Genomic DNA, 19,248 nt, shown 5'->3' on the forward strand with positions numbered 1-19,248 from the left:
GAATCAATAGAGGAGCTTTTCCTTAGGGAGCTGCTGTGAAGCAGGCAAGGACAGTAGGAATTAAGACATTAACATATAATCTTGCTTTAGCAAAAGATGGGATGTTTTGTGCTGTATCATATATATACATTTTTAATTAGGACAGCCAGATCAAGAGTGCTGGCTTACTGATGCATCAGAACAGAAGCGGTATTGCAGAGCTGTAAAGACTGCATGTGAAAAGAAAATAATTTGACTTTTGGAGATGCTTGGACATTTGACAGCACAGACCTGTTAGAGCATATATTTTTAACTGCCAATTTGCTCAATGGTTGGCTTTTTTTTTTTTTAAGCTAGTGGTTAAAATTGTATAAAGAAGAAACTTTAATCTTCAGGTATAGTATTCTTTCTGGTTTGCCTCTGGTGCAGAAGAATCACTGCAGTGCTTGCTCTACAGAATGAAATAACCTGAAGAAAAAAACAAAGCTGTATTACAGACAAGAATCTGAGAACAGATTTGGTGCATGCCTTACTGTTTTTGACTGATACAGCACTAACTGTCGTGCTACTACTGTGCATGTCTGTGCCAGGTGCCTGAGGAAGGACGTGTATACACGTCTGCGTGTTCTTAGTGAGAAATCTAAGCGTCTTTCTTTGCTTAGAAAGTGAACATTTTAGTGAGAATTGTTTCAGTTATTTAGAACAATACTCTAACCTTCTGAAAGCTCCTGATTTCAAATTGTAAAAGGGTTTAGAGAAAGCTGCCTTTATATAACACAACAATGGTGTATGATTTGTAGAAGGAAACTTAATACAATTTTGTCAACATACTCATCAGTGTGGCTTTGGTTTGAGAAAGAAACTACCCTTTCCAGCCTAGGAAATGGCTTTTCTTGTTCGCTGTTATGCCAATTGTCTTCAGCCGTGGGCCTCTAAAGTAAGTAATTAACTATTTCTTATTTTCTTAGAGATTGATAATTCAATTGTTAAATTTAAATTGTATTTTAAATTATAAATGAACTTTATTATGCTATTCTGTTTTGTAAACTTTAAAAATTAGAACTATAAAGCAGTCTGAAAAGCTGTCTCATTGATATTTTGTTTTGAATTCAAAACAGTCATTTTGACAATAGCCTTTACAGTCATTTTAAAATTTATCCTTTAATCTACAAACTTAAACTATAGTTCATATGAGGTGTACTCTCCTCAGACTGAATTGTCATCTGGTTATGGCCATTTCTGTACTAACCTGTGGTCATACTGGTAAATATTAGCTTATACAACATTGTTTTACTATTATGGTGCTACCAAATAAATGAGGATTGAATTGTATTTAATGAAGACTGATGATACTTAATGAAATAGGAAGAAAATGCTAAACAAAAAATAATTATGCAAAAATAATTAATATTCTGAAGTATTTTTTAAAGTAGCAATAGATCAACCACTTGTCATTTTAGATATATTAACTCAAAATAGCAAAATGGTAGAATGTTGAAAAACATACACAGTAATTCAGTATTTGTATTGTTCATAGTAGCTACTAGTAATGTCTGTAATATGATGCCATTTGAGTTTTCTTTCCTGTCTTATATTAATTTCAAAATATAAAAAGAAGCATGAAATGAAGGGTTTTTGTTTTTATTTTTTTAACTAAATGTTTCAGCGAATACTTAAAATTGTAAGAATGATCATAGATCTCTTTCTGTATCTCTTGAATGAAGACAGGCACACAGATACTTCTTTGCAAGGTGTGGATCCGTGTCTTTGTTTAAAGGTTTCCCTGTGATGGTGACTAAGGGAGAAATACTATGACAGCATCATGGTGTACTGTCTTATTTGGCTTAGCTCATTACATATTTTTCCTAAAGGCATTTCATGAAAATACATTTAAAATGTGCTATATAGCTGGCAAACAGCTGATTGTAACAGATGAAAGGGAACCTGGGTGTACTTATTTGTACGTCTATAGAGAGTGGCCCCTTTAATGCAAATGCCACCTGTGGGGCCAAGATGATGCTTGTGAGTGGCATTACTATGATTTAAAACTGAGTGGAAGAGAAATAGGTAAAACTTGAATGAACATTAAGAATGAGATACAGGGGTTGTATTATCAACAAAAATAGCCTATGTAAGTGCTGATCTCCAACTTCTTGATTTAAGGTTTAACAAGTACAGGAGTCCTTGAAAATTTAAAAAACCATATTCTAAGATTTCATTAAATGTCAGCAAATACATGAGCATTCTATCATCAGTACTTTGCTGTGTATATTAAGTATTTATGAGAGTAAATGTCTCTTTCCTGTCTCCTCTATCTTTCATGTTACTTTGATTGAATCTTAACTCTTTGCTTAAACACATTAAACTTGTTACTAATTTTTCATACTTGCTACTTTTGGATTTCTAATACATTTTACTGTTTCTGTTTTTCTTTTATGATTCATGTATTTTTCCATCTTATTACTTGTATTTCACTACTTCTGAGTTCATTTTCTTGCTAAAGTAAGTTGTTCTGTCAGCAAAGTTCTATGAGGAGATGGCTACTAAGTCCTTTTAGGTCCCAAAGTGCCTTGTTAATTCATCCTTAAAATATTTGTTTAGTTTGATAGGAAGTGGAAGTCCAGGGGCTTTTTTCCTTTACCCTTTGAAAAAGTCTTTGTCTTCTGGCATCCAGTGTTGCTGATTATGCTTATTGTAGTTCTTGTTCCTTTAAATATTGTGTTTTTCTTCTTATTAGTGATTAGTTGTATCTTGGTTTTTTATCCTTGATGTCATGAAGTTTTGCTAATGATTGTGTAATGTTCTGTTTCTCCTTTTTGCTGTTTGGAGGACTCTCTCAAGCTGAAGGTTCTCATTTATCTTCAGTTGTGAGAAGTTCAGTGATTTTTGAAAATTGTACCTCCTCCTTTAATCTCTCTACATCTTTGAAGTCTGGATCTGCCAATAATATCCCTAAACATTTGTTTCCGTTTGAACTTCTGGTTCACTAATTCTTCATTTATAGCTAGTGGAAAAATCACCTTTAAATTTATAAATGTGACCATGTATTATTTATTATCATCTTAAATGATGCTTTTTTTCATTTGTTGATTACTTTTCATCTTATGGGTGCTATTTTCTGTTTGCTGTATTTCTCTAAGAGAGTTGACTTTTTGTTTGTTTTTTTTAGTTGAGAGCTTGCTTTCCTGGTCTGGTTGGGTCGTTTGATCAACGTGACTTTACTGGGTAGAAGCGGCATTACTGCTCTGCTTTCTACTTTATTTTAGATGCTCCTATAGTCACTGGTTATTGGAAGATTTGGGCACAGCTAAATCTTTCTTGTTGGCCCTTGTTGGCCCTTAACTTCCTTTACTTGTGAACAGTGTTTGGCACAGCTTGCTGATTGCTCTCCCTTCCTTAACAGACTTGTCTTCAGACTAAAAGTCAGAGTCAGCTTCATGACTTAGTGTACTCCCTCTTCCTTTATCTTGTACTGTACTCCCTCTTCAAGTCACTGAGTTCCTTATTTGTGCTCAAATCTGACAAGCACTTTTATACTGATTGCTGCTTTTGTCAGCAAGTCTGTCTGCTTTTACTATTTTAAGGGAAGGTATGGAATTTGAACTCAGGGCCTACTTAAGGAGCTCTATCACTGAGCCATACCTGCGACCCCTCTTTTGCACTGTTTTTTTTTTGAGATAGGGATCTCACTTTTGTCCCAGCACTGGACTGGACTGTTCTATACTTTCTACCACAGCTGAGATGATAGGTATGCATTCCCACACTTAACCTTCTGTTGAGATGGATTCTCATGGCCTTTGCTGCTTCAGCTGGCCTTGATCCTCTAGTCTTTAGCCTCCCAAGTAGCTATGACTACAGATGTGTGCCTCTGGTACCTGACTGCCTACACTTTTAATAAACATGATCTACGAATATTGTTATAAAGCTTCTCTATGGTTTCCAAAACATTAAAAAATGTGCTTGTTAGCCCAAGCAAAAAAAAAAAAAAATAGTGAAAACTTGTCTCTGAAAAACAAAAAGAAAACCAAGCCATGGTTTTGCATACCTATAATCTCAGCTACTCAGGAAGGGAAAGTAGGAAGATTTGAATCAAGGCCATCCCATCCCCAGCCAAGTGTGAGACCCTATCTGAAAAATGAAACTGCAAAAGCAGAAGGTCTGGGAACATGGCCCAATGGGTGGAGAGGCCCTGAGTTCACTCTCCAGTATTGCCAAAAAAATAAGAACAAACATGTCTTAGACTTAAGAACTCTAAGACTTACTAATAATTGTGCATTCCTCTCCCAACTCTCAGCTTTCAAAAAAATAACAAGGACTGCTTCATATTTCCCTGCAATTTCATATGCTTTAGACATCACACTGTGAGCTCTTGATATGTGTATGTCCAACACGATAGGTATTGTCATGCCTACTTTTTTGTTTTTATTTTTTAATTAAGATTCTACAGAACAGACTCAACTCTTGTTTTTTGTTTTTTTCTTTTTTGGCTGGTCTTGGGGCTTGCACTTTGGGTCTGGACTGTGTCCCTGTACTACTTTTGCTTATGGCTAGTGCTCTACCACTTGAGCCACAGTGCCCACTTCTGGCTTTTTCTGAGTAGTTTATTGGGGATAAGAGTTTCACCAGCTTTCCTGCCTGGTCTGGCTTTGAACTGTGATCCTCAGATCTCAGCCTCCTGAGTAGCTAGGATTATAGGCATGAGCCTCTGGTGCCACACCCAGCTCCAAAGTCTATATTGGAATATATATATATATATATATATATATATATATATAATTTCAATCTCCTTCACTTACTCCAGCTCTGCCCTACCCTTCTTCTTCCCTCCTACTTATTGTCACCTGACAGTTTTCTGTGTATGTTACTGTCTAGTCTTAGAAGCTCTCTTATAATTATGACCTTTGCTTAAGCCTTAATTAATATCTCCTTTGCCTCATCTATGTGATTTTCTTCTATTTCATCTTGTATGTTTCCAGAGTAATTTTGTGAAAGAGCAAATCTGTTCCAATTGTTTTCTTGCTTATAATTCTTCAGTAGTTCTCTTTTAGTACAGGAAATCCTAGCACTCAAGAATGCCACATCCGGACTGGTAAAGTAGTTCAGTGGTAAAGTGTAACTAGGTTTACTATTTTGAATGGTTCTGCATCTTTGTCTGTTTAGAATCTTTAGGCTTGCTAATCCACAGAAGTCATCTTGAACATTATTGTCCCTGTTCTCTACCCAGATAAAAATAGGTCTTTCTAAATTATATTTGTTACTGTGATCATTTAAATGTGTGTTTTAATTCCCACACACTAAGGCATTTATTCTTTTTTGCTATACCTTACTTTAGATCTACACATAAATGATCATTGTCCCACAAATGAGAAATTGTACCACTGAGGATGCCAAAATTTATTTATAGATACAGCAAATTAGTATATGGTAGAACTTTTATGTCTTCGTAGAAGGAGTACACAGACTGGAGACTTTGTTATATAGCCAAGACTCATCTTCACTTTTTGGTTAACAACATGATTTCTGGATAGGCAAACTGCTTCTATAATTAAGTAACTCTTAATTTTTTTTTTTGTAAAAGTGATATACAGAGGGGGTTACAGTTACATAAGTAATGAGTACATTTAAAAGTATCATCTCTTCCCTTATTTTTTCCCAGTTTTTCCCTCCTGACCCCCCTCCTCCTCCACAAGTTGTATAGTTCATTTTCATCATAGTGTCGAGTGAGTAAAACTGCTGAGTTAGTTCACCCTTTGTCCCACCATTTTTGTGCTTCCCCTTCCCCTCCCCCAGATAAACTTAACATACAAGACAGAAGGTACAGAAATAAACAGTGACAAAAGGGGAAAAAGAGGAGAAAAAAATGTACAGAAAGTAAAATAAAAAACCTCTTGTTTTTCTATTTTTTGGAGTTCATTTTCATTTTGATAAGCATAATTTTATAAGATCATATACACATAGCGATTGAGCTCTTGTGATCCTCTCCTAAGATACCTTTCTTTGGTCTCATTGTGTAAATGTTTAGAGTCCTGTTTAATTTATCGTGTCCAAATGTAATTTCTTTATTTTACTGTCCATTGGGTTTACTTATAGATTTATATGCATACTGATTGCTACAAATAAGGAAAGCCATGCAACCTATGTTTCTTTAGGTCTGGCTTACTTCACTTAATAATTTTTTTTCCAAGCCTTTCCATTTCCTTACCAATGGGGCAATACCATTCTTTCTGATGGAAACATAGAATTCCATTGTGTTTGTATGCCACATTTCCTGTATCCACTTGTCCACTGAGGCTCAAAAGTATCAATGTAAAACAAGAAACCTTTAAAATATTACAGGAAGGGATTGGGAAAATTAGGGTTCATTGGCATGGATCGAAACTTCCTAAGATTCAAAATCACAACAAATCAAAGAATGGATAAATGAGATTGCACCAAACTGAAAAGTTTCTCCATGGCAAAGGACATAGCTAGCAATAAAAAGCCCGCAGAATGGGAGAAGATCTTTATTAGCTATGCACCAGACAAGGACCTCATATCTAAAATATACTTAGAGCTCAAAAACTTAATCCCCCCCAAAAACCCAAATCCTCAAAAAACAACAACCCAACTAATAAATGGGATGACTGGGGCTGGGAAGGTGGCTCAGTGGTAGAGCGCTTGCCTTGCATGCCTGAGGCCCTGGGTTCAATTTCTCAGCACCACATAAGCAAAAAGAAAAAAGCCAGAAGTGGCACTGTGGCTCAAGTGGTAGAGCTCTAGCCTTAGCTGAAGAGCTGAGGGACAGCGCCCAGGCCCAGAGTTCAGGCCCCACGACCAGACCCAAAATAAATAAATAAATAAAAATAAATGGGATGACTTAAAAAGAGACTTCTCAGAACATGTAAGAATGACCAGTAGACACATGAAGAGGTGTTCAATATCTCTGACCATAAAAGAAATGCAAATCAAAACAATATTGAGATTCCTGCCATTATCAAGAAAACTAACAATAACAGATGGTGGCAGGGATGTGACTGAAAGAAAAGCTACTACACTGTTGGTGGGAATGTAAACTTGTTCAGCAGTATAGAGGTTCCCCAAAAGGCTAAGCATAGAGCTTTCCTATGACCCAGCAGTCTCATTCCTGAGCATTCTATCCAGTTGACCACAAACCAGGCCACACACTAAAGCCACCAGCACAGCCATGTTCATTACATCATTGTTTACCATAGCCAAGATATGGAATCAAGTAGCCATTCTTTAAAAATTAAGTTTTACTGTAGTTTGAAATTTAGTGATTTTTGGCAAATGATGTTGGAGAAATAGTTTCAAAAATTATTTTTGACTCATGGTACATATTATTTCATATTTTAGAGTGCCTTGAATGTTCTTAAACTATACATGCCTACATTCCTGCTGATACAGATATATTCAAGTAGAAATATGTGCATACATGTACATACTGTTTTTAAGTCAGAAGCATTCTTCATAGCCATAGTTTGACTTAGCACTAATTGCCTTGTGAGCATTTCTTGGTTGGACATAGGGGATTATCACAAAACATTTGCTATACTGGTAGCATACTAAGAATATTGGAGAAAAATAAATTTAGAGAATACTGTATGGAACAGATTTCTTTAATGTGAGGCTTGTTGAACCTTCCATAAAAATGTGTGTGTGTGTGTGTATATATATATATGTATATATATATACATATATATATATTATAAGGTACTGGTGGGAGGAGGGCATAACAAATAGCATTGCTTTCTAACTTATTCATGGAATCCTTATTTAAATTTTAATCATTTTTCAGTCATTTTTATCTCCTAGAATAGTGTTCTAAGGTAGGTACACAGTTTAGGAAATGTCACTCTGTGTGAAATACAGAATGTGCCTGAGTTGAAATTTCATCTGTTGAGATATCCATGGAAACTTGAGGAGCAATGACGATGTTCAGAAAGCAAATATTAATTCTATAAATATGTAATGAGCAGATATTGTATGCAAAGTAGGCAACAGTATCCCAAGCCTTTGGTAGTAAATGGGGGGGGGGCAATATTAAAATATGTTCGTATATTTGCATATAACAGAGTTTGAATTTCATATTCAAAGGAGTGGAATGGAACACAAAAATACATACTTCCCCCTGCTAGCTGCTGGTGGTTCACACCTATAATTCTAGTTTCTCAGTAGGCTAAGGTCCAGGGATCTTGGTTTGAAGACTGCCTAGGCAGAAAATCCTATAAGACCTTATTTCCAAAATAAAATAAAAATAAAGCAAAGATAAAAGAGGCAAAACAACAGTCTAGAGGCATGGCTCAAGTAGCAGAAAAAGCTGAGTGATTGTGAAGCCCTGACTTCAAACCCTGGTACCATAAAGAACCAAGGGAGGAAGGTGGGATGGAAGGAAAAAAAAAAAAAAGAGGGAGAAACGCAAGGAGAAATGGATTGTTTCTCCCTTCCCCTCCCCCCCCTTTCCCCCGGTGTATGTGGGTTAATGCTAGGGCTTGAACTCAGGTCCTCAAGCTTTTACTTTGGCTTTTCTGCTCAAAGCTGGTACTTTGCCACTTCAGCTACAATCTGCTGGTTAATTGGAGATAATAGATAATAGGCTTATGGACTCTTCTGCCTGGGCTGGCTTCAAACCATGCTCCTCAGATCTTAGCCTCCTGAGCACCTAGGATTATAGGTACTGGCACTTAGCTCCTGGGTTACACACTTAAAATAGAGGAGCCCATTATTACTGCAATAAAATCTGAGAAGTGCAGTTATACTTCCCAGAAAACTATAGTAGCCTATGGGAATGAAATGCAGAATGCCTTGCTTGAATTTGTAATCACATTCTAGCCTCTTTTCTGTGCATCTTTTTCCTTCTGTGTTTATCTACAGTCATCAGTAAATTGTATACTTCTATAGTGTTTGAATTCAAATCCTTCTTGCCCTTGCAGATAAACCTTGGTATTTCTGGACATCTAAACTGCAGCAGATTAAATCAGATAATCTATATAAAAGTCATGTAAAATATATTTGCTATCATTCCCATCCCTTAGAGAGGCTGAGGGAAATCCAACTGAAATCTTTCATAAGGTTTCCCCATGATGTAGAAATCAGGTACTGCTTGCTTATAAATGTGTCTTCACTGTCCATGGAACACCTTGAAAGCTGGACCCATTCATTCAGTTTTCATCTTTATCACCACCTGTCTCTGCTTCCCAAGTAGCTGGGATTATAGGCATGAGCCACTGCCTTAGGACCGTTTCTATGTTTTTAAATACTCTTTCTTCTCTTTGTATGACTGATTATTCCGATTTCTTTTCTTTTTTAAGCCCAAGGGCTTGAACTTGGCCTGGGTGTTGTCTAGCACTCTACCACTTAAGCCACATCTCCACTTCTGGCTTTTTTGGTAGTTTAGTGGAGATAAAGAGTTTCACAGATCTTCCTGCCCAGGCTGGCTTTGAACCATGATCCTCAGATCTCAGCCTCTTGAGAAGCTAGGATTACAGGTGTGAGCCACCAGCGCCTGGCATCAGGCATCATTTTTCACTGCATCTCCTTTGTTCCTACCCCTTCTCTCAGGATTTATATTTGCTTCCAACAGTTGACTAGAAACACTTGTAATCCTGTGTAACCTTGGTGATTGTAAAAATCAGTATCAGTTTGCTTTTAGGTAACACTCAGAGTGTAATTCATTCTCCAGGGCCCCCTTCCACTGAAGCTTATCATTGAACATTTGTCCCTTCAACCAGTGGCTCTCAATAGTGTTTTCTCTTTATCTTAATGTCGATTACCTAACCCAACATCAAAGGGGGAAAGTCACTGTGTAATTTTTTTAATACAATTTTATTGTTACTATTTAGGTGTTGTACAGAGGGGTTACCATTTCGTAAGTCAGATAAGAGTACATTTGTTTGTGGACAGTGCACTGTAATTTTTTATTATTTGTACAGAGGTTACAATTTCATAAGTTAGGAGTACAATGCTTCTTGATCAGTGAGTCAGTGTTCTCCCTCATTTTCCCTACTTCCAGCCCTACCCTCAGATTATGTACTTCATTTTTTTATGTAATGTACTTTGGCCCTAATGACTGCATTTGCTCACTCTTTCTCCCTCCATTCATGTGCTCCTCCTTTGCCCTCCCCTCCAGAACATGTTTCATTCTGCTAAACAGTGCATATGTTGTTTAATGGAGTTACACCTTTAGATTCCTCCCCTAAGTTTACCATACTTTAGAGAATTTGTGGGTATATGCATAGAGCTCTGCATAGGTATCATGCGTGTTTGCATTTTAGATCTATATTCCATATGTGAGAGTAAACATGCACTATGTAATTTATGTGTATTTTCTATAATTATATACCTTCTTGAGTTAGTAGAATTCAGCCTTGAATATTTTCTTTTAGAACATACTTGATTTATTCTGTTCAGTGACAAACAGTACTTTAAAAATTGAATGGGCGCCTCTTAATATCCAGAATAGAAAGTTGAAGAGAAATTATTCAGAAAAAAGCCATATCTCCTATGAAAATATTCATTACGGTGGACTGCAGTGGTTTCTTCAGTGGAAGAGGGGGTTCTTTTTTACAGTGGTTTCTTCACTTCTGTAGCCCTATTTTATGAGATGGCTATTTTATGGTATGAAATATGTAACCTGCATTTGTGATATGAGTACAATCATATTAAGGATGAAGAGGTGGAGTCCTTTCCTTGTGTATGTTGTATATCTCTACATATAGCACAGCCATTCATTAAGTCATTTTGATCACTAATAAATTCCTCAGTTGCCAACTACAAAGTAAAATAAAGATGACTAAAAATTGTTGGAATCTCGAATGCAGTTACTTTTCCTGCCAGGTGTTGTGCTTTAATCCCAGGCATTGCTATTTTATCTGGTTTTAGCCATAATTTTGTATAATGGGGAGAGGAGAGAGGGAAGACAACAGGGGAAAGAAGAGAAAAGAGATTTCTACTGTATATCACGAAAGCAGCTGATACTTTTGTTTGGAAAAAAGAGAAGCCAGGTTCTTCTGAAATGCTATTAGTAATGGCAGCCTGTAGAAAATTATTCAATGGGGGCTGGGAAGGTGGCTCAGTGGTAGAGTGCTTGCCTTGCATGCATGAGGCTCTAGGTTCGATTCCTCAGCACCACATAAGCAGAAAAAGCTGAAAGTGGCTCTGTGGCTCAAGTGGTAGAGCACTAGCCTTGAGCTGAAGAGCTGAGGGACAGTGCCCAGGCCCAGAGTTCAGGCCCCATGACTGACAAAAAAAAGAAAAAAATTATTCCATGGGCTTACTACGTTAGCAATATCTCATAGTTATAGAGTGCTATTGGATTCTTAATTATTTCAAGAATTTTTTTTCTAAAAATGAGAAGTTTAGGTTAGAACAGATTTCTAACCCTTTATGCACAGCAAGGTATGTAGACCAAAAATATGCTGCAGAACTTGCACTATATCAAGAACAATTTTAAAGATACAGTTTGACATTTAGAATAACACAGGTTATTTTTTTTCTTCAGCTTCCGGCTGACCTTACCAAGATGCACCTTACAGACAACCCTCACCCACAAGTGACTCACGTGTCCTCTAGTCAGTCTGGTTGTAGCATTGCCAGTGACTCTGGGAGCAGCAGTTTGTCTGATATCTATCAGGTAATACCTTAGGTGGTATGCTGTTCAGGCAGCTTCTTTAAATTTTGCGAATGTCCTGTGCTTATGCCTTACCTTTATCTTTTAACTAGGTTGCTAAATTCAAGCATAAGTTCTTTGGGAAAGTATGCAATAAACATTGTTTAATATTTAAGAGAAGATCTATCTTTGAGAATTCAGTTTAGTCCATTTATATGACTACAGAATTCTTCTGTTTCTTTTGTCCAGGTGCATCTATATTAATACAGAATGATTGCTTGGTTTAAAAATGGTTTTTGAAACAACTGAGCTTAAACTTAGAGAAGGTCTGATTTTTATTTTAATTGTTAAAATCTTCTAAAAGAAGTCATGAGGAAAAATTAAGGTGGTTTTTGTATTGTAAAGGTTTTGTAACATGAATTAAATACAAAATTCAGAAGTATACTTACAAACTTACCCATTTTTATAAACAGTTGCAAACTAATGAGATTTTCTGAGATGGCTTGTAACAGAAAAAGGGCTCTGGAAACAACCATACACTGAGAATCCTCACACAGTCCTGTTGAAATTAAACCAAAAATTACTTTCCAGCTGTTTTATGGTCCTGATAAAGGAATTTCTATGATGTCTAATTTAGTTGCAATGCCCTATGTCCTGGATCCCAGTGGTTTATTTTTGTCATAGATTATGAATATACAACAAATCACGTTGCTGATGATGTTTTAATGCCAGTCCTAAGTCTTGAACTCAGGACCTAGACACTGTTTCTGAGGTTTTTTTGCTCAAAGCTAGTGCTCTACCACTTGAACTATAGCTCCACTTGCAGCTTTCCCCCCCCCCCCCCCCCCCCCTTTTTTGATGGTTAATTGGAGATGAGAGTCTCAGGGACTTTTCTGCCCAAAAGGCTTCAAACCATGATCTTTGGATTTCTGACTACTGAGTAGCTAGGATTATAGACATGAGCCACCAATACCTGGATTAATAATCACTTTTAGTAAAATAAAGGATGAATGACCATATTAACACCGTATTATCACTGTTTTAGCATTATGAGTGAATTAACTTTGCATTCTAAATGGCAGTGGCTGTAAGGTCACTTACTTTGTCTGGCAGTTGAGGTTAATATATTCTAGCCCACCCTAAAAGACATATGCTTTACTGTGAACTGGAGAACAGAGTGTATATAACTGCAACAGTGAGGAGTCGTCTCTGAAGCAACTCACTTACATGAGTATCTATAGATTGCTTGCTAGTTTTGTTTGGAGGTCTTTCATTGCAGAATGGTACGTGTTTTTCTAGCTCAGCTGCATATTCTACATGCAATAACCAGACACCTGTGATGTACCATTGACCCTTTTCCCTCAGTCATCACATCACCAAGCTATCTTAAGTTCTGCCTCCTAAATGCTTAATTTTGTTTTAACGTTTATTTATAATAAAATTTACTGTGTTTAATATGGCCTACATCAGACGTAGAACATTTCCATTACTCAGAAAGTACTCTATGCCTCTTTGGAGTCATTCTCTTCTGATCCCTACCTACCACCCTCTAACTACCAATGATTTTTCTATCTTTACTTTCCAGAAGATCATAATAAATAGGATCCATATAGCTTTTTTATGATCAGGCATTAAAATGTATTAATTAACCAGTAAGATAAGTTAATGAATTTAGAAGAACAGTTAAAAGGTCTATAGAAGTACTGTAATTTTGGAACCAAAATAGGAAACCAGAGATTAGAGGAAATTGTGGAAGTGCTGACATCAAAATGCAAAAACATCTTTTAAGATCTGCCTTATTTATGGATACGTTATGTAATATCACTGGAGTAAATTGTGTGTGGAAGGCTTGTGTGGAAGACTTGTTTCCAACCAGATCCTCAGGACTAGCAGGGAAGAGTTAAGTATCAGTTGTAGATCCTTGGTATTTCCTTACCCTCAAGCTACCTTGAGGAGCACCTGTTAAAGCTATGAACACACCCTGTAGTTACAGCTGTACATTGATGATGTCTAATCCAGTGTTACTTGAGTTTTCTGATTATGTGTATTTCATTATTGAAGATGGTTCAGATGAGAGCCTGTAATAGTATAAGCAAAGCAATTTCAAATTATAAAAATATTTTTAATTTGGAGATTTAGAAGAGAGCTATCTTAATAGTAACTCTTAGCAAGAAAATTACTTAGATTATTTTATATATTCAGCTCTTTATACACATCACCTGAGTTTTCATGTTTTTGTAATTTAAAAACAAAAGCGTGGTATACCTCATACTTGTAATCCCCTTTAATCAGAAGGTAAAGATCAGGGCTCACCATTGGATGCAGATCTGGGGAAATAAGGGACTTCATCTCAATAAATAAGCCAAACAGTGGTGGTGTGCACCTGACATCCTACATGGGAGGCAGAGATCAGGAGGATCATCTTTGGTGGCTATCCTGGGCAAAAGGGCAAAATTGTGAGACCCTATCCAAAAAATAACCAAAGCAGAAAGGGCTAGCAATGTGGCTCAAGTGATGAAGCACCTACCTAGCACGTGCAAGGCCCTCTCCCAACCCTAGTACTGCCAAGAAAATAATTTCTAATGGAACTCAGAGAAACTTCAATTATTTATCACAGTCAGAAAAAAATGCTAGTAGTGCTTTCAGTTTGACTATGTTTAATCAGATTAGCTTAAAATGTAGTTGAAAGTGTGCATTAAGATGTTAGAATGTTCTTGGATAGAATATTTTATGCATCTTCCAAGAGTACTCAAGAGAATAAGGAGTGCTTCTTTCTAAATTCCTTTTTCTATTTCAGTCTTGTCTAAGCTGGAAAATTGTGAAATACTGACTCTTAAACAGAAGCCTTTGTCTTTTCATTAACTCATTCTTACATAGCCCAAGGCATGCATTCATCTACCATCTTGTTTTTCGTTTGTATAGTGGATAAAAGCGAATTCCTAATATTCCTGTGTTGTAGCATGATTTCCTGACTATAAGTTATGCCAGAACTCAGGTGCCGCATCTCTACTGCCATGACCTCAGCTAGCCTTGCCCCACCAAATGTTCTTCTACCTGTCTTTAACATTTCTTTTAAGAATATTATCTTGGTTTTAGTCATACTCTGTTACCTTTTTTTAAATTACCATTTCTTAAAATTCTCACTTGAAATAATTTGCAAGAATATTGTGGCTTTATTTAATCCTCTCTTTAAACATACTTAGTATCACCATTACCTAACTTGTACTCTTCACTGCAAGTTTGAAGCCTTTCACCTCTCACCACCATCTGTAGTCTATTCCCCTACTTAGACTGTAGGATCTGACAAAATGGACATGCCCTTCTTTTAGCACATGTGCTTTGTCCTAGCTTGTGTGAGTCATGTACTTCTCCCTATGGTTCACCTTAATGATACTTTAATTTGTCTCTATGTACTTTTCCGACAGAAAATGAGTGCCCTTCCTCCACCCCATTGGAACCCCACAGCAATTTTTCTGGAGCTCATACTACTTTCCCACTGTGGGGCTTCTCTTTTCATGACTTTTCTAAACTTGACATTTGGCATCATCAGAGGAAATTTATGAACATCAGAGTTTGTGTCTTACTCATAACTCTTTATCTTCTGCTGAGTCAAGCCCAGTGAAACATTGAAAGTGTGAGGTTCTGGTTTTGTACGTGCCCTAAATTTAAAACAAAGTTTTGAAAGTTTATATAACTCTTAATCCTAGCTTGTAGTTCCTCTCATTCTTGCTTCTTTTATATCTAGAGGCCCATAGAGAGAAGATATCTTCTGATGGTTTATTTGGGAAAAGACTAGCTCATCAGAAAATCACCTCAGGCTGATTGCCTCACTAAATTATATTTACATGATCACAGGTACACATAAAACAGGAGTGAAAAATATGATTAATATTTGTCTTATCTACCAATATGCTCCCCTCCTCCCTTATTTATCGGTCTTTCTGAGGGCCTACTGTATTCTAAGACAAAGCAGTTGGAAGACCAGGACTCAACTTGCTGCATACTCTATCTTAATGAATATGGAGTGTAATATTTTTATTAAAATATGGAACACTTCACCAATATGCTTAACTTGGAGCCCTGATAGTATCTGTATCATTCTAAATGTAGTATATGGGCTGTGAATGAGCACAAAATATGGAGTATATTTTAACTCACATTTTTTGTACTGTTTGTATTTTCACATGAGGCCCTAAGATTTCTGTTAATACCTTTTGGAGGCTGGGCACTAGTCCTAGCTATGGGGAGGCTGAGGTCAGGAGGATTTGGATTCAAGAGTAGTCCAAGAAGAAAAAGTCTTTGATACTTCTTCTCAGTTGTTGGTAGTAGTATGTGCCTGTCATTCCAGCTGTATGGAGACTGAGATCTGGAAGATTGCAGCTGTGCTGGGGCAGAAAAGTCTGAGACTTCATCCTGGTGAAAAGAAGTTGGGTGTGATGATGCATGCCTTTCATCCAGGCTTGGCTAAGGAAGTCAAAAATAGCTCATGGTCCAGGCATGTACCTAGGAAGGAAGAAAGACCCTTTAAAAAAATAGCACTGAAAAAATGGCACTCGTGGAGTACCTGTCTAGCAAGTGTTAGGTCTGAGTTGAAACTCTAGAACCTTTTTTGACTCCCCCCTCCCCCCCCAACTTGAGTTTGGTTTGTTTGTATTGTCCTTAATTCAAGTTTACTTTTTTTTTTTTTTTGGTCGTGAGACTTGAACTCTAGGCTTGGGTGCTGTCCCTGCACTCTTCAGCTCAAGGCAAGCACTGTACTGCTTGAGCCACAGCGATCTTCTGGTTTTCTAGTAGGTTTTGGAGATAAGAGTCTCAAGGACTTGCCTGCCCTGGCTGGCTTTGAACTGCGATCCTCAGATCTCAGCCACCTGAGTAGCTAGGATTACAGGTGTGGGCCAGCAGCATCCAGCTTAGTTTACTCATACTTTATACTTTCTATCTGAAGTTTGTTCCTTTTTTTCTTTATAAGAGCATACCAGCTAGTATGAGATAGAATTGCCTTTCTGTATGACCCTAATTTAGGCTATTGTCACAATGTATAGCTTTTAAAAAGTAGAAATTTATTTTTCACAGTTTTGAAAACAGTGACATCCAAAATCAAGGTGTTAGTAGACTTTCTATCTATACCACTGATAGTCACGTTCACCTGTGCTTTTGTGGTAGAATAAGCTCCCTGTGGCCTCATTTATCTGGTACTAATGGCCCTCTTCGTAAGTGTTCTCATGACCTAATTACTTTCTTCATGACTTGAGGCCCTCCAACAGATCTCACCTCCTAATACCTTGGGGACTAAGATTCTAGTATAAGAACTTTAGGGGGCCTGGGCCTGTATTTCAGGGAAGAGTGGTAGCCTAGCATGTGCCTGATCTTGGTTGTTAATCTACAGCACCTTGGGAGGAGGGAAGAAGCAAACAACAACAAAAAAACGTAAGGTGAAATAGACATCCAGACTACAGTAGACTGATGAAAGTCACCTTGTCTAATTTTAAAGCTCTCAACTTGGGTATTTAGTCTTGATTGTTAACCAGCTACTACTTAAAGCTATGGAGAAATCTAAAGAAAGCACAAATCATAGTCCTATAAAGCAAAACAGCTCTGCTATCACAGCCCTAACTTGAATTAACAAAAGCCAAAGGGATAATTTATTGACTCTCAGAGAAAGCAGAAGCAGCTCTGGCTGCAGAGAATCTGCCTGTCTGTCTCTTTCTGGTCCTTTGGCTCCCTGTGGCTTTCGTGGTTTTCCTCCCTCTCTTTCTGTGATACTCTGTCAGAGATGCCTTTTGCTATATATCCTATGCCTTTTGTTTTTGTTCCTGCATGCTTTGTATTGCTTTGTTACTATGTCTATCTCTTTTCCTCATTGCTTCTCTTGCTGTTTGTTCTATTTTCTCCAACCACCAATAGGCATTTCTATACTGCTATAGATTATCTTCCCTACTCTGATTGATTGTCTTCCAAGTCTGTGGCCAAAAAGGAAAGGATGTTCTAGTTTAGCTCCACTGAGAGGAACCATCCCTTAGGGCCTTAGGTTACCTTACTAGGTAACAGGGTTCTGTTTCCCACTGGAATCTCTGGGTTGCAGATGAGAGGAACACATTCCCCAAAAGAAAATAGAGCCTTTTCTGGACAGACAAAATAGTAAATGTTAAAATCAGGAGATGAGACAAAATATTTGGAAGAAGCTTCTACAGCCCTCATTGATACTTTGAGTGTCTTGGAATTCCTGTGTGTTAACTCAGTTTTTTTTTCTGTAACTGCTTTTAATACTCATTTCTTTTCATTTATGAGTAATAATTAGAAATACTATCTAATAAGCTACTTTAAGAATTTTGTTTTCACTGGATGATGGTGGCTCATGCCTATAATCCTAACTACTCAGAAGCCTGAGATCTGAGGATCAAGCTTTGAAGCCAGTCTAGGCAGGAAAATCTGTGAGTCTTTTATCTCCAGTTAACGACCAGAAAAACCAGAAGTGGTGCTCAAGGTAGTAGAGTGCTAGCCAGACAGCAGCAAGGCCCTGAGTTCAAGCCCCATGACTGACAAAAAAAAAAAAATTCTAAAAGACATCATTATTTTCTGTGAATTAAATTTCAACTTAGTTTTGACATATTTGCTAGCTCTTTTAAAGATATCTAACACTAATATATTTCCAACTTTGTAGTTGTTAAGTATAAGTTCATTTTAAAATTACTTAGTATATGGTTGGATCCAATTATAAGGGATGGGAAGTGAAGTTTTTGTTTTGTTTCATAGTGGTAATGATTTGCTTTATTTTTTATTACCTTTAATTGTACAAAGAAATTGCCATTCACCAAACTGGATATTGATCAATATCCTAGACCTCTGTGATAGGTCTGTTTTAGTATATTTCTGCTTTAGTATATAAATATTTCCAAACTTTCATTCTCAATTTAATTCTTTACAGGATAGCCTGTAAAGAATTCTCTTAAACTTTATTTATCATTTTTGTGTGTGTTTGTGTTTGCCAGGCCACAAACTCACATACTTGAGTTCAAGACCTGAATGCTGTCACTTAGATTTTTTTATTGTTGTTGAAGGATGGCACTCTGCTAGGGCCACAGCTCCATTTCCAGCTATTATGCCTTATCTTTCTTATACTTCATGTTTTAGAGTGCTTTGTAGTTTTGAGAAAGTACAACTTTGTTCCCAGCTTTGTTGGGAAATTTATTAACATATTTAATAATATTTGAATCTCCCAGAAATTTTATATTTATTGGCTCAGATTTATCACCTAGATATCACACTATGGAAAGATAAGCCTGTATTTGGGACAGAAAGAGACCTTATATAAACATTTTTTGTTGTTGTTGTTGTTGTTCTGATGCTAGGACTTTAACTCAGATCCTTGAGCTTTCACTTGGCTTTTTCACTCAAGACTGCTGTTCAGCGGGCGCCGGTGCCTGACGCCTGTAATCCTAGTTACTCAGGAGGCTGAGATCTGAGGATCACAGTTCAAAACCAGCCCAGGCAGGAAAGTCTGTGAGACTCTTATCTCCAATAAACCACCAGAAAACCGGAAGTGGCACTGTGGTTCAAGCGGTAGAGCACTCATCTTGAGCTGAAGAGCTCAGGGACAGCGCCCAAGCCCAGAGTTCAAGCCCCATGACCGACCGACCAAAAAAAAAAAACTGCTCGCTTTTTTA

General features: G+C 37.1%; 1 protein-coding gene across 7 annotated transcripts in view; it reads left to right on the plus strand.

Annotated features, from left to right (window-relative positions):
* The window catches only part of Rapgef6 (Rap guanine nucleotide exchange factor 6), a 156,278-nt gene that overhangs the window by 65,826 nt on the left and 71,204 nt on the right, over positions 1–19,248 (plus strand). For all 7 annotated transcript variants that reach the window (XM_042688796.1, XM_042688800.1, XM_042688797.1 and 4 more), the window contains exon 7: positions 11,477–11,608. In XM_042688796.1, the coding sequence (XP_042544730.1) occupies positions 11,477–11,608 (132 nt within the window). The remainder of the gene's footprint in view (positions 1–11,476; positions 11,609–19,248) is intronic.

The sequence above is a fragment of the Dipodomys spectabilis genome, unplaced genomic scaffold (assembly GCF_019054845.1).
Source record: "Dipodomys spectabilis isolate Male_0828 unplaced genomic scaffold, ASM1905484v1 ptg000119l, whole genome shotgun sequence".
NCBI classification, from domain to species: Eukaryota; Metazoa; Chordata; class Mammalia; order Rodentia; family Heteromyidae; genus Dipodomys; species Dipodomys spectabilis.